Source organism: Glycine max, chromosome 13 (assembly GCF_000004515.6).
Source record: "Glycine max cultivar Williams 82 chromosome 13, Glycine_max_v4.0, whole genome shotgun sequence".
Classification (NCBI taxonomy): Eukaryota; Viridiplantae; Streptophyta; class Magnoliopsida; order Fabales; family Fabaceae; genus Glycine; species Glycine max.
In genome coordinates this window covers 30,109,571-30,124,701 of record NC_038249.2, presented here as the reverse complement: position 1 = coordinate 30,124,701, position 15,131 = coordinate 30,109,571, and the positions used below count along the sequence as shown (strand labels likewise).

The following is a 15,131-nucleotide window of genomic DNA, read 5'->3' as shown; positions in this document are numbered from 1 at the left end:
TTTGTTTCTCGGACTGATTTTGGAGGAAGAGAACCTTTATTTTTATGCCGAGGAAAATTCTGACAGTTTTTATCCATAAGAAAACTTAAGGAAAACCGACAAAAAGTTTGAGGACAAAGACGGATTTTCAAAAAGTTAAAGGAACAAAATTATAAAAAGTCTAAAAGTTTGGTTAAAAAAACTTAGTTTACCCTTTCTACTATAGTAAATTTCATAGCGTTTTAAATAGAGAGTACTATGTCTATCCGTCATAAAATCTTATCTCCATAAAAAAAAACAAAAAAAACAACGTCACTTTGCTTCTGGTGTTTCTAAGCACCGAAGTTTATCGGATCCCATTCAGTCATACTAGGCTGCGCACGTGCGAGAATCATTCATTGAATAAGAACAATAATAATTTAATTTAATTATTAAACAAACGTTAACATAGTGGTGTCACGAGTCACAAATACACATATAGCACTTACGGGTCACGTAAGCATCTCCAAGATCCCATCCTCTAGATCAATTTCAATCAATGTCTCACTATTTTTCCATTATTTCAATAGTCAAAATCACCATTCCAACTTTTTCAAACCTCACCCTCTTTCCTAGAACCTCCCTCTTTGACCAACAACACCCCCCACCCCCCACCCCCATAACCCACCCTTATAAAAAGGCTTGTGCAACTTGGCCAATTTTATATTTCACAAATGTACACATACATAGTATTATGTTGTAAACCCTAGAGACACAAACACAAAACCACCTTTTTGTTTCTTGTTTATATTGTGTCAACAAGTGACATTGCTATCCAAGGGGGCCATGAAGAACAAAAGGGCAAGCAACAAAAGGGACAAAAAGGATATCAAAGTTACATATATTTCGAGCCCCGTGAAGGTGAAGACTAGTGCCTCGAATTTCAGGGCCCTTGTGCAAGAACTCACTGGCCAATACTCCAATGTTGCTGAAACCTCCATGCCTATGGAAGAAGAAGAAAATGGCCATTCCGAGAGAGTGCACAAAACTCATCTTCTTCATGAAAGTGAAACTCAACTATGGAGGGTGGATGTTGATGAGGGCACCAATTTGATGAAACCTCTTGAGTATAGTGAGTACCTCTCAAGATCCTTGATGGAGCCATTCAACCAACAACAACACCTTCAATACGATTTGTTGAGTTTTGACATGTCATAGGCTTTGATTAAGTACTATATGAATGCGTAGAATATTTATAAATATGAACCTCTATGTTTGATTTTGAACTCCTTTATCAATCTATTGTTGAATTAATGATTATGTGAATAGGAAATTAAGGTGTTCGTGTATATTTACGGATTTTTAGTTTTAGTAATTATCTGGATTGTGAAAGCATACAAGAATGGAGGAGAATGAATAAATTAGAACATATCCACCAAGTGGAGGTGCGATCAAGTAATGAAGCACGATGATGAGATTTTAGAAAATATGTTTTAATTTTATCTTTTAATTTGAGATATATATGCAAAAGACATGAAAAGGAAGAGATAGAATTATAAGTGTAAGACTGTACGAGTTTTACTTCCCATGTTTCTTGTCGGCTGTCTGAGGAGGAAATCAAAATCAGAATATTTTTTTTTTTGTATTTAAAAAAAATAACAAGAAGAATGCAAAACAACAACGTCTCTAAACAGAATGCTGCTTTCCCAGTTAGCCACAGGATTGGCTGATCAATTATAAGTAGTCAAAGTCACAGATTTTAAAAATGGTTCTGTTTCTATTGTAAATGTAAATATAAAAATAATTGTATGTGATATAGAAGGCAAAAAACCTTTCTCAATAATAATTTTTAAGACTACGTTGCATGAGGTAAAACTTTAATGTTTTTCATATTTTTTGAACATTAACTAATTAATAGATATATTAAATTTGTCCGATTGTCATGAAGTATATATCATCTGAATAGTAAATTGAAGTTTTTTTTTATTTTTTATTTACTCTCTCTTCTCTTTTCTTTAATTTATACTTTCTCTTTGTTATTTTCGTGCGTTTGCACGAATCCATGATCTAGTTTATATCTATAAAATTATCTTAAAAATAAAATTATTGATTATTATAAATTTGGAAGTGATTGAAAAAATTGAATGGCAACACTCGTACTATTTAATTCAGAAATGCCAAATCGTAGGAAGCATATTAGATGCAATTAATTATGAGGTGGCTGATTCCCGTCCCATGATTGCATCTCATAATTAATATTTTTTTCTTTATTATTTCATTAAAAAAAAGAAACGTAAAAACATCCCCAGCGTGATCTCGTCTCGCTCGTGGCGGCATGGCCTCGCCCGCAAATAATTCGCACTGTATCTTATTTTCTTCAACTACCAACCTTGCTTTTATTTTTTCCATTTTTAATAATTGAACCAATTATTTATATGAAAAAAAATCGATTTATAAAGAGCCCGCACTTAAAGCTCTTGGTATCATTTGTGACTGCTGTATTTTTTTGATAAATTATCAAAATTAAATTTAAAACCATATATTTAAAAGGCTTTATTAGTATTAAAGATAAATTATAAAAACAGGTTATGAGTATATGAACTTCAATTTACATCCTTAGGAGGGGTGGGGTCGCGAGGAGATTTTAGTGTGATTAATGTTCCTTTTGTAGATGTGAAAGAGGATGAAAAGTGAGTGAAATAATAAATGGTAAAATTTTTAGGGATTGATACTTTTACTTTTTACTTTAATCTAAAACTTTTTTTTTTAATTTTCATCTTTTTTATTTCATTCTATCAAATTTCCAACCAATGATTAACATCATAATTAATCCAAAGGATTAAAATGTATAAAAATACCTCGGAATTTGATCAGAAAATTAAAGATCCTAATAATCATAATTATCAATAAAAAATATATATATATAATCTTCAATTTGTGAGTTTGCCTATTTAATTAATCTACATGAACTCAATAAAAGTTAGCCCATATAAATATGAATCTACACGGGGTTGACTCCTTTATCTGATAGGATAAATGAGTTTATAGACCAACTTATTTAATCCACGTAACTTATATCCCCGTGAAAAAAAAACTAGCATTAAAAAAATTAAACTAGCTAATTACAAGATTGATATTTGATTAGTGATTATTTAGTAAAGACTTTAGATTCATCTTAAATTGTTATTGTTTTCATTTTTATATTTATATTGCTTTTTTAGATTTTTAATATTTTCATTTAAACTTACAAGCTAGCTCATCAACCCTTGGTGGATATAATACGAATCATCACACGTAAAGATAAAACAATTAAAATTCAAGCTATAGATTCATCAATAAGAAAAATATTTGTTATTAATTTTTTTAAAAAAAATATCACATGTTAGCTAAAAAAATATCACATGTCATTCTTTTTTTTAAAACTAAATATTATGTTTACCCGTTATGTATAAAAAAAATAAATTGACACATTTATTTTTTGGAACTGGTAGCCAGTATACCCCCATTTTAGTTAAGATATATACGTTTTTTCTATTCAAAATAAATGATCAACAGTGCAAATTGTGCAAATGTACTCTTATATTTAGAATATATATACTTCAGCATCTTCTTTATCTATCTCTTTTTCTTTTCTTAATGTGTATTTTATATATACACTACCTTAGTATCTAGATAAAAAAATTATCCTTCAACCATCTCAAATTATAAACCTTCATTACCTATATTTGTATGTTTGATTTTTCTGTAACTATCTATTCCTTTTGATCTATCTTCTTTGATCAATATTTTTTAAAATTTAATTGATATTTTTTCAAAAAATTGAAAAAAATTAAAATTAATCTTATATCATAATTTAAATTATTCATTACAAATTCAAAATATAATTTATATTTAAAAATAATTATTTATTAAAAAATTTAATTAGAATAAATTACTTGCTACTTTCTTAAAAGATGTGAATATCACGTCTTTCTTTATTTGTTTACCGTTGTGTCACATTTTCTCGCTTCCTTTTCCTTTTATTATTTATTAAGTGAGTTGATGTTGTAATAAAGTTGTTTTTGCTTTATATCTAAAATCCCCTCTTAAAAAAGAAACGTACCTGTATTTCTATTTTGGCTAACTTTTGTTACTTGATTATATTTAATTAGTTTCATCTTTTATGTTTTAGAAATTTTAATTTAGTCTTTTATTTTAATTTTGGGATGTAATTTTGATTTCTTTTTCTTTTACTAATTTGAAATGTGAAATCTATCTCGTTAAAATCACTTTCATAAAAATTACAAGAGACAATTGATGTTCAAATAAAAGAGGCTATAAACATAATGAACTCACATAAAAAAATGATCATATGAACAACTGAAAAAAAAATTAATATTAGATGTTTTAGTTTTTTGGTTGCTCGTTCAATTTTGACCCACCTTTTTTTTTTATTTAGTGGATCAACCTCCAACATGAACTTAAATAAATCAAGGCAAAGATCCTCATTCACTTCTTCTATGTGAGTCAACCTACCTTAATTTATTTTTACGAGTTAATGATGGGACCGTTGACTCATTTTGTCACTTAAGTACCTATAAATTAACCTTTAAAGGTACCATAATATACTGATAGGTGAATCAAACACTTAAATAAACTAATACAAGGTAATTCCAACTATATAATAAATGATTTTTGTTTTTACAATAAATAGCTGCTGGGATTATGTTGTTTTTGTTTAACATGAGAAGGACTTGTCACCTTGTCAGCATCCAAGAATTAGAAAGTGTGCACTTAGTCAAATGTATCAAACTATCAATACGGTTGCGTGCAAACAACTTACATCAATGCTTCCCAAGTTCTCCATTTACAGAGTTAAGACAATGACACACCATAGAAAACTTGACAATGAAGAACCTGGTAGATTCTACGATGCATCGTATATATCAAATAATGTACCATTTGCTTGTGTGTGTACTTTTAGACCGAATAATTAATGCCCTGTATTTAATTTCAACTCAATAATTTTTTTTCATTAAAGTTACTTCATATGATCGACCGTAGTATAAGAGAGTGCATATATAATAGTTTACAGATTAGTATTGAATAATAAATGCACCATTCGATCGATCGATTTTTTTTAAAATTATATTTCTGAAAAAGACAAATAGTGATAATAATATATAATAATATTTTTCAACTTTAATTTATTTAGGAGAGGAGGACTTTCTCTTAACTTTAATTGATTTGATAATTTCAACTGATTGATGCAGAGCACATACTTTGAATGAAATAATAACAGAAGGAAAATCTATTCCAATTAAACAAAAACATGTGATGCCCATCTTCTCTCCGTGTAACAATTTGGCACTAAAATGATAATGCAAGCTATATTTTGTTTGATTTAACTATTTATTTTGTCCTCCTTAGTCAAGTTTAAATTTTTTGTCGTTTTAAGCGTTTTTTTTCTACTTGTTGAATGACTTCTTAAAAATATCTGCAACTTTTTTTTTAAAGAATATCTTCAACTTTTTTTTCAATACGATACTCTGTTTGTTCTCTTTTATAAGCAAATAATAATAATGTTACATTTATTAAAAAATTAATTAATTTCATTAAATTGTTTTATTTTCAATCAAAAAATAAGTCTTTTTCCTAAACTCTCATTCATTAGATCTTGATATTAAACATAAACCCTTATTAAATAAAGCATATTTTAAACATAATCTCATCAAATTAAATAAAAAATAGTTAAAAAAATTTTATAAAAGAGAAAAAAATTGTATTTTTTTATTATAAAGGAGAACGGAGAGAGTAAAAGCAAGGAAAATATTTCTTCCCAATTATCAACTCTCTAATTAATTTTATGAAACTGAATATCAATGCACGATTTTAATATTAAAAGCCACGTTTAATTCTATTTAGTTATTTAAACATTTTAGAATTGTAAGTCAAAATTTTAATGATCACCATTTTAGTGGTTCAGCCTTGGGCCGAGTCGGATTAAAGGACAGCTCAAATTTTGGTCACCCCTGGTTCTCGACACAAACAAAATTACTTCTTTTGGAAAATATATATGTCATCGTGCCAAAAAATAATTATAATTTTAATAATAAGGACTATCTTAGAAAGTAATTTTGTTTTGAAATATATGCTATTTTTGTCTTTAAAATTGACTGAAAATATAAAATAATAATTTAATTAAAATACATTAATTATTTTTATATTTCTAAACTGCCAAAATTTTAAAAAAGAAATTGTTTCTATCACGCATTGCCGCTAAATGTAATATTTGGTGGTGGTGCCTGACGAAAAACATTAAGTGATTTAGAGAATGAATTAAAGGACATCTTCCATATTTTCAAGTGTTTTACGCAAGAAGATTAAAATGATGCAACAGGTCTCTGGCACTACAAGGAGTGTTAACAGATTGTTACTTGCAAGTTACCTCATTTTGTCCAAAAAGCTTGTATGAACTTTGCAAGCTCAAGACTCCACGATTTAGGATCAATAAAAATTAGTTGAAGAGGATTTTAAAGAAATAGAGCCCACAAAATAAAAAGGAGGAGGGAGTTGATGATAAAGAAAATAGATAAAAGAATGAAACGAATAGGGGGAAGAAGAAAAAAAAAAAGGAAAAATAAGAAAGAGAAAAGGTGTCCATTGTATAGGGGTTAAAAAAATATGGTTTTTGAGTGTAGCAACAAATAGTGTAATATTGTTTTTCGAATTGTTTAATCCGAAATTATCAAAAAGTAAGTCTGGATTTGTATTTCGAGAAAGCTCTACTAAATGTTATGTGTTTTGGATTCATTGTTACGGAAAATATCAAATAATATTCCATTCATTATTAGGAGACAAGTTAATTGTTAGTTTTTTCGTCAAGAGAATCAAACTTACAAATTTTTTTTCTTTCCTCTTTTACCATCAAGTCAATCTTATAACTCCACAAGTTAAAAACGTTCTTCATTCTAATTTTACGATTTTGTTTGTAACTTGGTCTTGATTTCATTCCCCCAGCTTGTTTAATTCTTTTATGTAATTTATTCGATCTTTGATTTGGAATTTGGAATGAATGTTCATAATCATTTTTTCCTTAAAAAAAATCATGCGACACAGGATTTTTTCATGATTTTGTAAAATTTTAAAAGAAGTTAGAGGAGGTGCATCTCAATCACATGGTGATATGGTGCAACTTTGTAACAAAATTTTTCTTTTTTCCTCTTTCTCTCTCGTTTGTTACCCTCCTTCCCTTCTCTCCTCTGTTCTTCTCCGATCACCCTCTTTTCCTCTTTCTTCCATGTTTTAATAGGAATAGTAGAGATCATACTTTGAGGACTAACGTATGATAAATTCATTCTTAATTAATAATAATAATCTACTGGTTTTTTGGAGGAGGGGGTATATGGCATTAGGAAAACTTTGCTAGTAGTTAGTAGAAACTTGTGAATTTCTAACTTCTGAAGGCTTGATTATTGTAATTGGGTTTTCGGTGACATTTTTTCTCTCTCAAAGAAATGAATACCATAACCATTAAGTGATTGAGTGAGGGAGCAAAATAAATGAGCATCATGTAATTTATAAGACACATGTTTGTGCTTGTAGTAAAGTATTATGAGAAAATAACATAGAAACACCTTAGAGGTTTTTGCTAACATTTTAAATTGTAGCTTGATGTCTATTCCGTTTGTGTACTTGGGGTGTTGGTGGGTGCATATCCAAGGAAGTTGGAGGTTTGGGAGCCAGTGCTGGAGAAGATTGACAAGAGGCTAGCAAAATGGAAGAACATAATCATTTCATTGGCAGGTAGGGTATATATGCCTCATCAACTCAACCCTTACTTCTATTCCTTTGTTCTTTCTATCATTCTTTAAAATGCCAATTGGTATTCACAAGAAGATTGTAAAAAAAAAAAAAAAAAAACAAAGGAAATTTCTTTGGGGGAGTGGAGAGGTTAGGAGGAAAAAGATATGCCGGATAAAATGGAACAACATTTGCCTAGGAAACGACAAAGGTGGGTCGAGTGTGAAACATTTGTAAAGTTTTAATGCCGCTCTACTTGCTAAGTGGAGATGGAATCTCTTCCATCAAAGCAATAGCTTGTGGGCCAAAATTATTTAGTCCAAATATGGCAGTTGAGTGGGATTGAGAGCAGAAAATGAGGACATAAAATCATCTCTTTGGTGGCATGATCTTAGAAAGGTATGTGGTGGTGCTTGTGAGCAAAAATGGTTCAAGAACTGATAATAGGAGGTGGCGAGGAAGTTCAATGCAACAAGATATGGGACATTGAAATTCACCAAAAGGAGCACACATGATTTGGAGGGCTATGTTAGACAGAATGCCAACTAGGGACAATCTGCTGCATAGAGGAATTAATCTGGTTAACACAAATTGTCCAATATGTCATCAGCAGGGGGAATCTTTCAACCATATAATTTGGAAAAGCAATACATCATGCAAGTGTACCCTGAGGCAAATTTATATGCAAATCATGGTGCCGGCTTAGTGCCACCAAAGATTTTAACTTCTCTTTTAGCCAATGGATATTGGATACCAAACTGTGTCTTGGCCTATAAGGATGCAGAGGGCGCCTTTTGTTGAAGACATCAACAATCTTGGGGAAAAGACTTTTGGTGTGCTGGTTATTCGTGCCTTTTTTGCAGGGACTCACGTCATCATTCACGTGGTTGAAATACATAGTATACACATATGGGTACACTTGTATATAAATTAGGGTCTTTTGGTCTCAGGTAAATTAAATAGGGCCATAATTAAATGTATGTATTTATTGAGGTGGATATATAGGATTCTGGAAGTAGGGGAATTTTTTGGTGAATTTTCTTTTGACTTGGGAACTGGTCCCGTGGGGAATTGGCTTTTGGAAACCATGAATGTAGTTATGCCTAGAAGGGTCAACCCGTTCCAAGTCTTACCGTCAACATTATTTTCAATCAGGATCAAATTTAAGAAGTATTTAAAAAATTTAACTTTAATTTCAACCAATTACTCATTTGTTAATTATTTAGTTTTTTTTTTAAATAAATGGATTTAGGAAGTTATGAAAAAATGTATATAATATAATATAATTATATAAAAATAAAAGAAATATGAATAGAGTTAACTTAACATAGATAATGACAGGGAGTTATAAAATCATAAATATAAATAACAAAAATAATCATTAGTAATTAAAAAGAAACAAGAAATACATTTTAAAAATATACGTATTAATACCCCCTTTTACTAATATAATAAAAATAACAATAAATAAATATGTTTTATAATATCAAAATGTAATGACAATTCTTGAATCATAATTTAATAATGTAACAAAATATAATATGTAGATTTAATGATTTTCATGTTGGGTCTATGGCGTGTTTGGATATCACAAAAATCATGTCTAAAGTTTTTTTTTCCATGTGCCCCACTTTTGTTAGGTCATTATTGTGGAATATTAAGTACCAAAATTTAAAAATATATATATAAAATTCCCCTTCTTAAAAGTTTTTATACAAAATTAAAATTAAACGTATAAAATAGATAAAATAAAAAAAAATTTAGTAACAAGTAGGGTTATCAAATTTATAATTAAAAGGGTAAAGCAATCATAGTCACGTATTAGATTAAGATTAATTGCCTTACGACTGATGGTATCGGGTACAAACACCTTCCGTACCTATAATCGATTCTCAAATCGAATTTTTTATTGGAGACATTTTTCTTCCAGATTTTTTCATGTGTTTTTCTTTAATATATAAACTATGAAATAAACTCTTTATTTTTTATATTTTTTTCATTCTTCCATGTTTGTGATTGTGATTAATTAAATTATTATTTTAAATCATTGATTTTTTATAAAGTTTAATACTACAAAGTTCAAAATTTTATAATGAAAATAAATAAGGAATGAAGATATAACTTTAAAAAGTATCATAATTTAATTTAGTAAATTCAATCTAAATTAAATCTATTTTTAAAAAAATGATTTATTTTAAATAAGTTCAAAATTAAAAAAAGTTAAAACCACACAATTAAATACAATCAATTTTAAAATTTACGTTACTTCAAATTTTAATCAATCGAACTATAATAAATACTCTAACTTTTACATGTAATCACTTATATTGTCTTTCAATTTAAAGTGAAATAGAGAGAAAATAAATAAATAAAAAAGTAAGAATGAGAGAAAGAAAACAAAAATAGTAGAAAAATATGTTTCTATGAATAAAAATCAGAAAAAGAAGTTGGGGAAATCTTCTCTTATCTGTTAAAATTAAATTAAACTCAATTCAACGAAATTTATTTTTTTATAATATTTTTAAAAAGTGGAACTTAAAAATTGTTTAATTTTAAGCAAAAAAAATAATAATGCAAGTCCAAAAAAATCATCTCTTCTGCATTCTCTCTTATTTTTTACTTATTTAAATTTTTTTTAAAAAATATACCTATTCTATTCTATTAGGGCATTTGGTTCTGAGAGAAATTCTGAAATATTCTCACAAACATTAGTCTATTAGATCTATGGGATCTGCATGAAACTAATTCTCCATCCAAAATTTAGTCATAACTTTTCATTCTTTCCTACGAGTATATTGTACAAGAATGGAACCTTTATTCCCCACAAATTCAACGTGCTTGCCATTGAACGGTATTTAGTATATTTTTTCATCCCCCGCAACTAAACAATGTTAAATATCGTTGCCTTTGTCCCAAAAATAAATGTTGCGTGGGGAGCTGACACTACCACATTTGTTGTTTTTACTACCAGCCTGGGAGAAATACCTTATGTGAAAATATTATGATTTATCAATTTTTTTAAAAAAAGTTATAATTAATTTGGATTTTAACATATTATATGGTAAGAGGATTTCATGAATTTATTAGATTTAAAGGATTTTAATATTTTTAGAAAATTTAATAAAGAAAAACAAGTGCAGACCATTAAACACCGCAAGGCACAATTTAAAAAACTCAGTAACTTTTTATCATTTGAAGAAACAAGTGCAGGTCATTAACAGCAGGGCACTATCGAATATGAAAGATTAGAAAATGCACGCACAGGGCAATTAACAATTTTTATAACTAAAAGCCTCATTTTATGAAGACTAGACGTCAAACACGGTGACTTTATGAGAAATCAGAGGAATGTGGATAAATTGAACGCGTCAAATGAAGAACAAGAAAACCAAAATCCCTTAAAAGCGGAAGAAGAAATTCGAATTCAGCATAAGAAAATGCGTGAGAAGAAGGAACCAGCTAAACCCTTTAAAAGACGAGTGAGAAGAAGGGACGAGTGTCACTGAGTCTGTGAGAGACTTTACGAAATTAGAAAAAAGATTATCAAAATTATAGGAATGCCATTAATGAAAACAACCACTTCTCCGCGTGTTTTCAAAAGAGAAAAGACAAATTAAAAAGGAAAACTACTAAAATCTGTTTCTGTTTTTTAGTTTTAAAAATTTAAGGATTTACATATGTTTTTATTCTCTTCAATTTGGATCATATTTTGTTTAGTTTTCAAAACTGTTTTTTTTCCTCATATTTAAAAAATATATTTTTTAGTCATTTTTTCGAATGTGATTTGCAGGTGCTAAACATGATCTTTCATAATATTAATTAAAATTTAAAGATGTGTTTTCTGGCGGTTTTAAACCGCAAGAATTATTTAACAAAAAAAAAACATGAGATTTCTAATTAACCTAAAAAATCTCTAAACCTAAAATCAGTCCCAAACTTTGGTAAGCTTAGAAATCCCTTCATCTTCTATTTAGAATTCCGGGCCCTGCTCTGAATTCAGACACATGGAGGAAGGTCCAACGGCAAATTCATGGTCGATGTTGAAGTTGCTGAGCCAAGCGTAGCGTCCCTATATGTGTTTGTTTCCAGCTAATGTCTTTGTAGCAGATTACTCATTTGTTGGTGCAATGAGGGGTCGCTGGAAATCGCACCACCTTTGTGATTTCAACAAGTTCTCTATCGTCATCCTTACATGCGCTGCTATGCGTTTGCAGTTCCGTCCATGGCTGTTATCACCATGTTTGCCGTATGGAAGCAATTACAACTCAACAAACAAGAACACGGAGTTGCGCTTCCTTTGCCGCATATCATATTACCAGTCAAAACCTTTTTTCTGCTGTGAGATTATCGAATTGGTCCTTCATTTGTATACTATGAGAAAATAATAGACCAAGGGACAATCAGAGACTTCAGGGAGATTCAATTTTTCTTCTCTTGAGTTTTGCCTTTGCCTATGGAGTTTAGTCTTTTAGGTATCTTGATGGATGTGATTTGGAGATTATTTTGGGTTTAGGAATTTTTTGAAATTAAAGTAGAAATTCTCATGTTTTTTTATTCTAAATGATTATGATAGTTTAACATTGTCAAAAAAATTATTCCTTGTGTTGGCGCATGCTAATGACATCTAGGAAAATAACTAAAAGGAGTATTTTCTAAGTTTGAGGAACTAAAAAATACAACTTTAAATTTAAAGAATTACAAAAAATAGAGCCAAATTTAAATGATTAAAAAAATATTTAAGTTAAATTAAAATTTGAGAAGACTTTTAGAAAACAATTTTACAAAATTTACCGATCAAACAATTTTAAAAGAATAATAATCAAACAACCCCAAAAGCTTCGCAATGTTCTTTCTTTCATACCCAACTTAATTTGTCCTGCACCACTGCAAGATGGAAAAATAGAGTAAAACACAAACACCAATCAAGAAAAAATATATACTGTTAACCTTACTCTAGTACCAATTATAAGAACAATTCTAATGTTCATGTAATTAATTACTTCTTTGGACACAGGTAGTTTATGTGTTAGAGTTAAAAACTAAATTATTATAAAAGATTTAAATATGATTGTTTGATGAAAAAAATAAGTTTGTCAATGGTATAAAAAAAAGAAAGTCTTCAAAGATCTAAAAAAATTGGATGTAGGTGGTATTTATATTTTTTACTCAAAAATCATATAAAATTTATCCTAAAAATAATATATTAAAGTTTGTATACTTTTGAATATTAAAATATTTTTTTATAAGTTATAACAAATTTTAATTAAATACTAATAAATGTTATTATACTTTTTAAAAATCTTGATAGTTATGATTGAATATTACATTATTTATTTTTGTTATTTAAAAGTCTTTATTAAATATTATATTTTTTATATAAAAAATCTTTTAAAATCTTAATTAAGTATATCCCTTCCTGTTAGAGAATTTTCATCAGCTAACCTTCTGGATTGTTTGGTTGGTGAGAAAAAAATAAGAATGAATATCTAAAAAGAAAAAAATATTTGAATTAAGATATGCTTGAAAAAGGAAAAGAGAATGCAAGAAAAGGGAAACAAATTAAAAAAAATAAAAACATAAAATTCACATTAATATATTTTTTTATTCTCTTTTTTATTTCTAATCAAACAAATAATTAAAACAAAATGATAAATACATAAGATTGACAAAAAAATTTAAAATTTATTTTTTTCTTTCCTATTTCATCTCAACCAAACAGGTTGACATGCTAAAATAGGGTTGCCAAAAGAGGTGTGATTCTGTGAAGGAGGTGCATAATAGCAACTATGTGGCAGAAAGTAAGCTAGGTGTAAGAGAAGAGACGGGCTGCGTGCCTGTCTTGTGATTGTGTCAGTAATCTCTGATTCTCTGACACAGTAAAAGTGTAAAACTACTTTGAAATAAATAACAGCAAAAAATAAATAAATTAATCAAACCACAAGCAAAAATACAAATACAATAAACATGTTAAAGCTGCATTGAAAAATGTAATTAAAACCATTTGATTCTCCATACTTTATTTGAATCACGAGTAAAATAGAAGAAACGTAAATAGTGATTTTTGTTTTTAAACGTGTTCAACATTAATAAATTCGTTCGTAAAAGATCATTTAAATTTTAGTTTGTAAAAAAAAAAATGATAAATCGATCCATATTTATTAACTCTCATCCCTTAATGAAACAACAACCTACCTAAAACACATAAGAACAAATTTATTAGCGCGATGTATGTTTAAGATGAAAATTACTATTTTTTCGCAATGTAATTTAATTTTTATTAATTTTTATCTTTCTTTCTTTTTTACTTGTTGCAATCTAAACACTTAAATTTTTTATTTATTTGGATAAATAGAAAAAAAATTGATATTATAATTTTGTTAATTAAAAAAAATTAACTTAAAAAAGGATAACTTCTTTATTATATTAATTTTTCTTAATATAACTTATTTTTCACTTTTTATGTTATTAAAAATAGTTTTATTTTAAATATTTAAAAGTAAAAAAAAAAAAAACAGAGATCACTTTTTTTCCTTTCCATTTCATGTCTTATGGAGTAGTTACTTTTTTGTACTGAACTTCACAAATTTAATTCTTCCCTTAATTTCCACTCCTCCAAATATGAAAAATTATTCCATCTTCTACATTTCCTCCACTTTTCTTCTTCTTCTTTCAATACACTCGTTCAAACAATTTCTGTAATTACAACATAGTGAATTTTGAATTTATAATTATATCATCCGATTTTTAATAGAATTGTCTGTAATTAGAAAAATTAATTTTCCTAAACATTAATTAAGTGTGTTTTTAGTTCTACATTTTTTTCAGTTTTCACGTCATTTTATGGTTTTTGACGTGAACTTTATCTTAAATATAAATCATGGATGACAATTTAAATAGGCAATAAAACTATTGATTTTTTTTAAAAATAAAAAGCCTTAAATATCTTTTTATTAATTCTTATAAGATAGAGTGTTTGATTTTAGTCTTATAAAGATAAAGATTATTTTAGTTTTGGTTGTGGAAAATTCAAACTTTTTTATTTTAGTGTCTGGTATCAAGTAATATAATGTTATATTGATAACTTATATTAACTTAATGCATTATAAAATAGTTGGACATAATAAACACATGTAATTTTTAAGCTGTGTTTTTTAATTTTTCTTCAACTAATCTGACATAATCAAATGTTTGAACATATAAGAGTTAAAAATATAATTTATCAAAAGTAATTCTCTGTGATTTTTTTTATCAGATTAATATAATAAATCGATGAACTCTAAACGTCATAAGACTAACATAACTATTTAATATTTATGGATAATAGAGACTAAAATATTTTTATTTTATTTTTGGGGAGTGAAACCATTTTGTAAAAAAAGGCCTCAAATAAA

The 15,131-nt window shown here is 27.9% G+C and overlaps 1 protein-coding gene across 1 annotated transcript; it reads left to right on the top strand.

Annotated features, from left to right (window-relative positions):
* The first annotated feature begins 681 nt into the window (after nt 1-681).
* Nucleotides 682-1,287, top strand: LOC100306482 (uncharacterized). Its single transcript, NM_001248745.2, has one exon. It carries the CDS (start codon nt 805-807, stop codon nt 1,174-1,176), a length of 372 nt encoding a protein of 123 aa, NP_001235674.1. The 5' UTR covers nt 682-804; the 3' UTR covers nt 1,177-1,287.
* Nucleotides 1,288-15,131: the final 13,844 nt, after the last annotated feature.

Excerpts from the sequence above, each read along its gene's own strand:
- LOC100306482 (NM_001248745.2), top strand. The coding sequence starts at position 805 with ATGAAGAACAAAAGGGCAAGCAACAAAAGGGACAAAAAGGATATCAAA.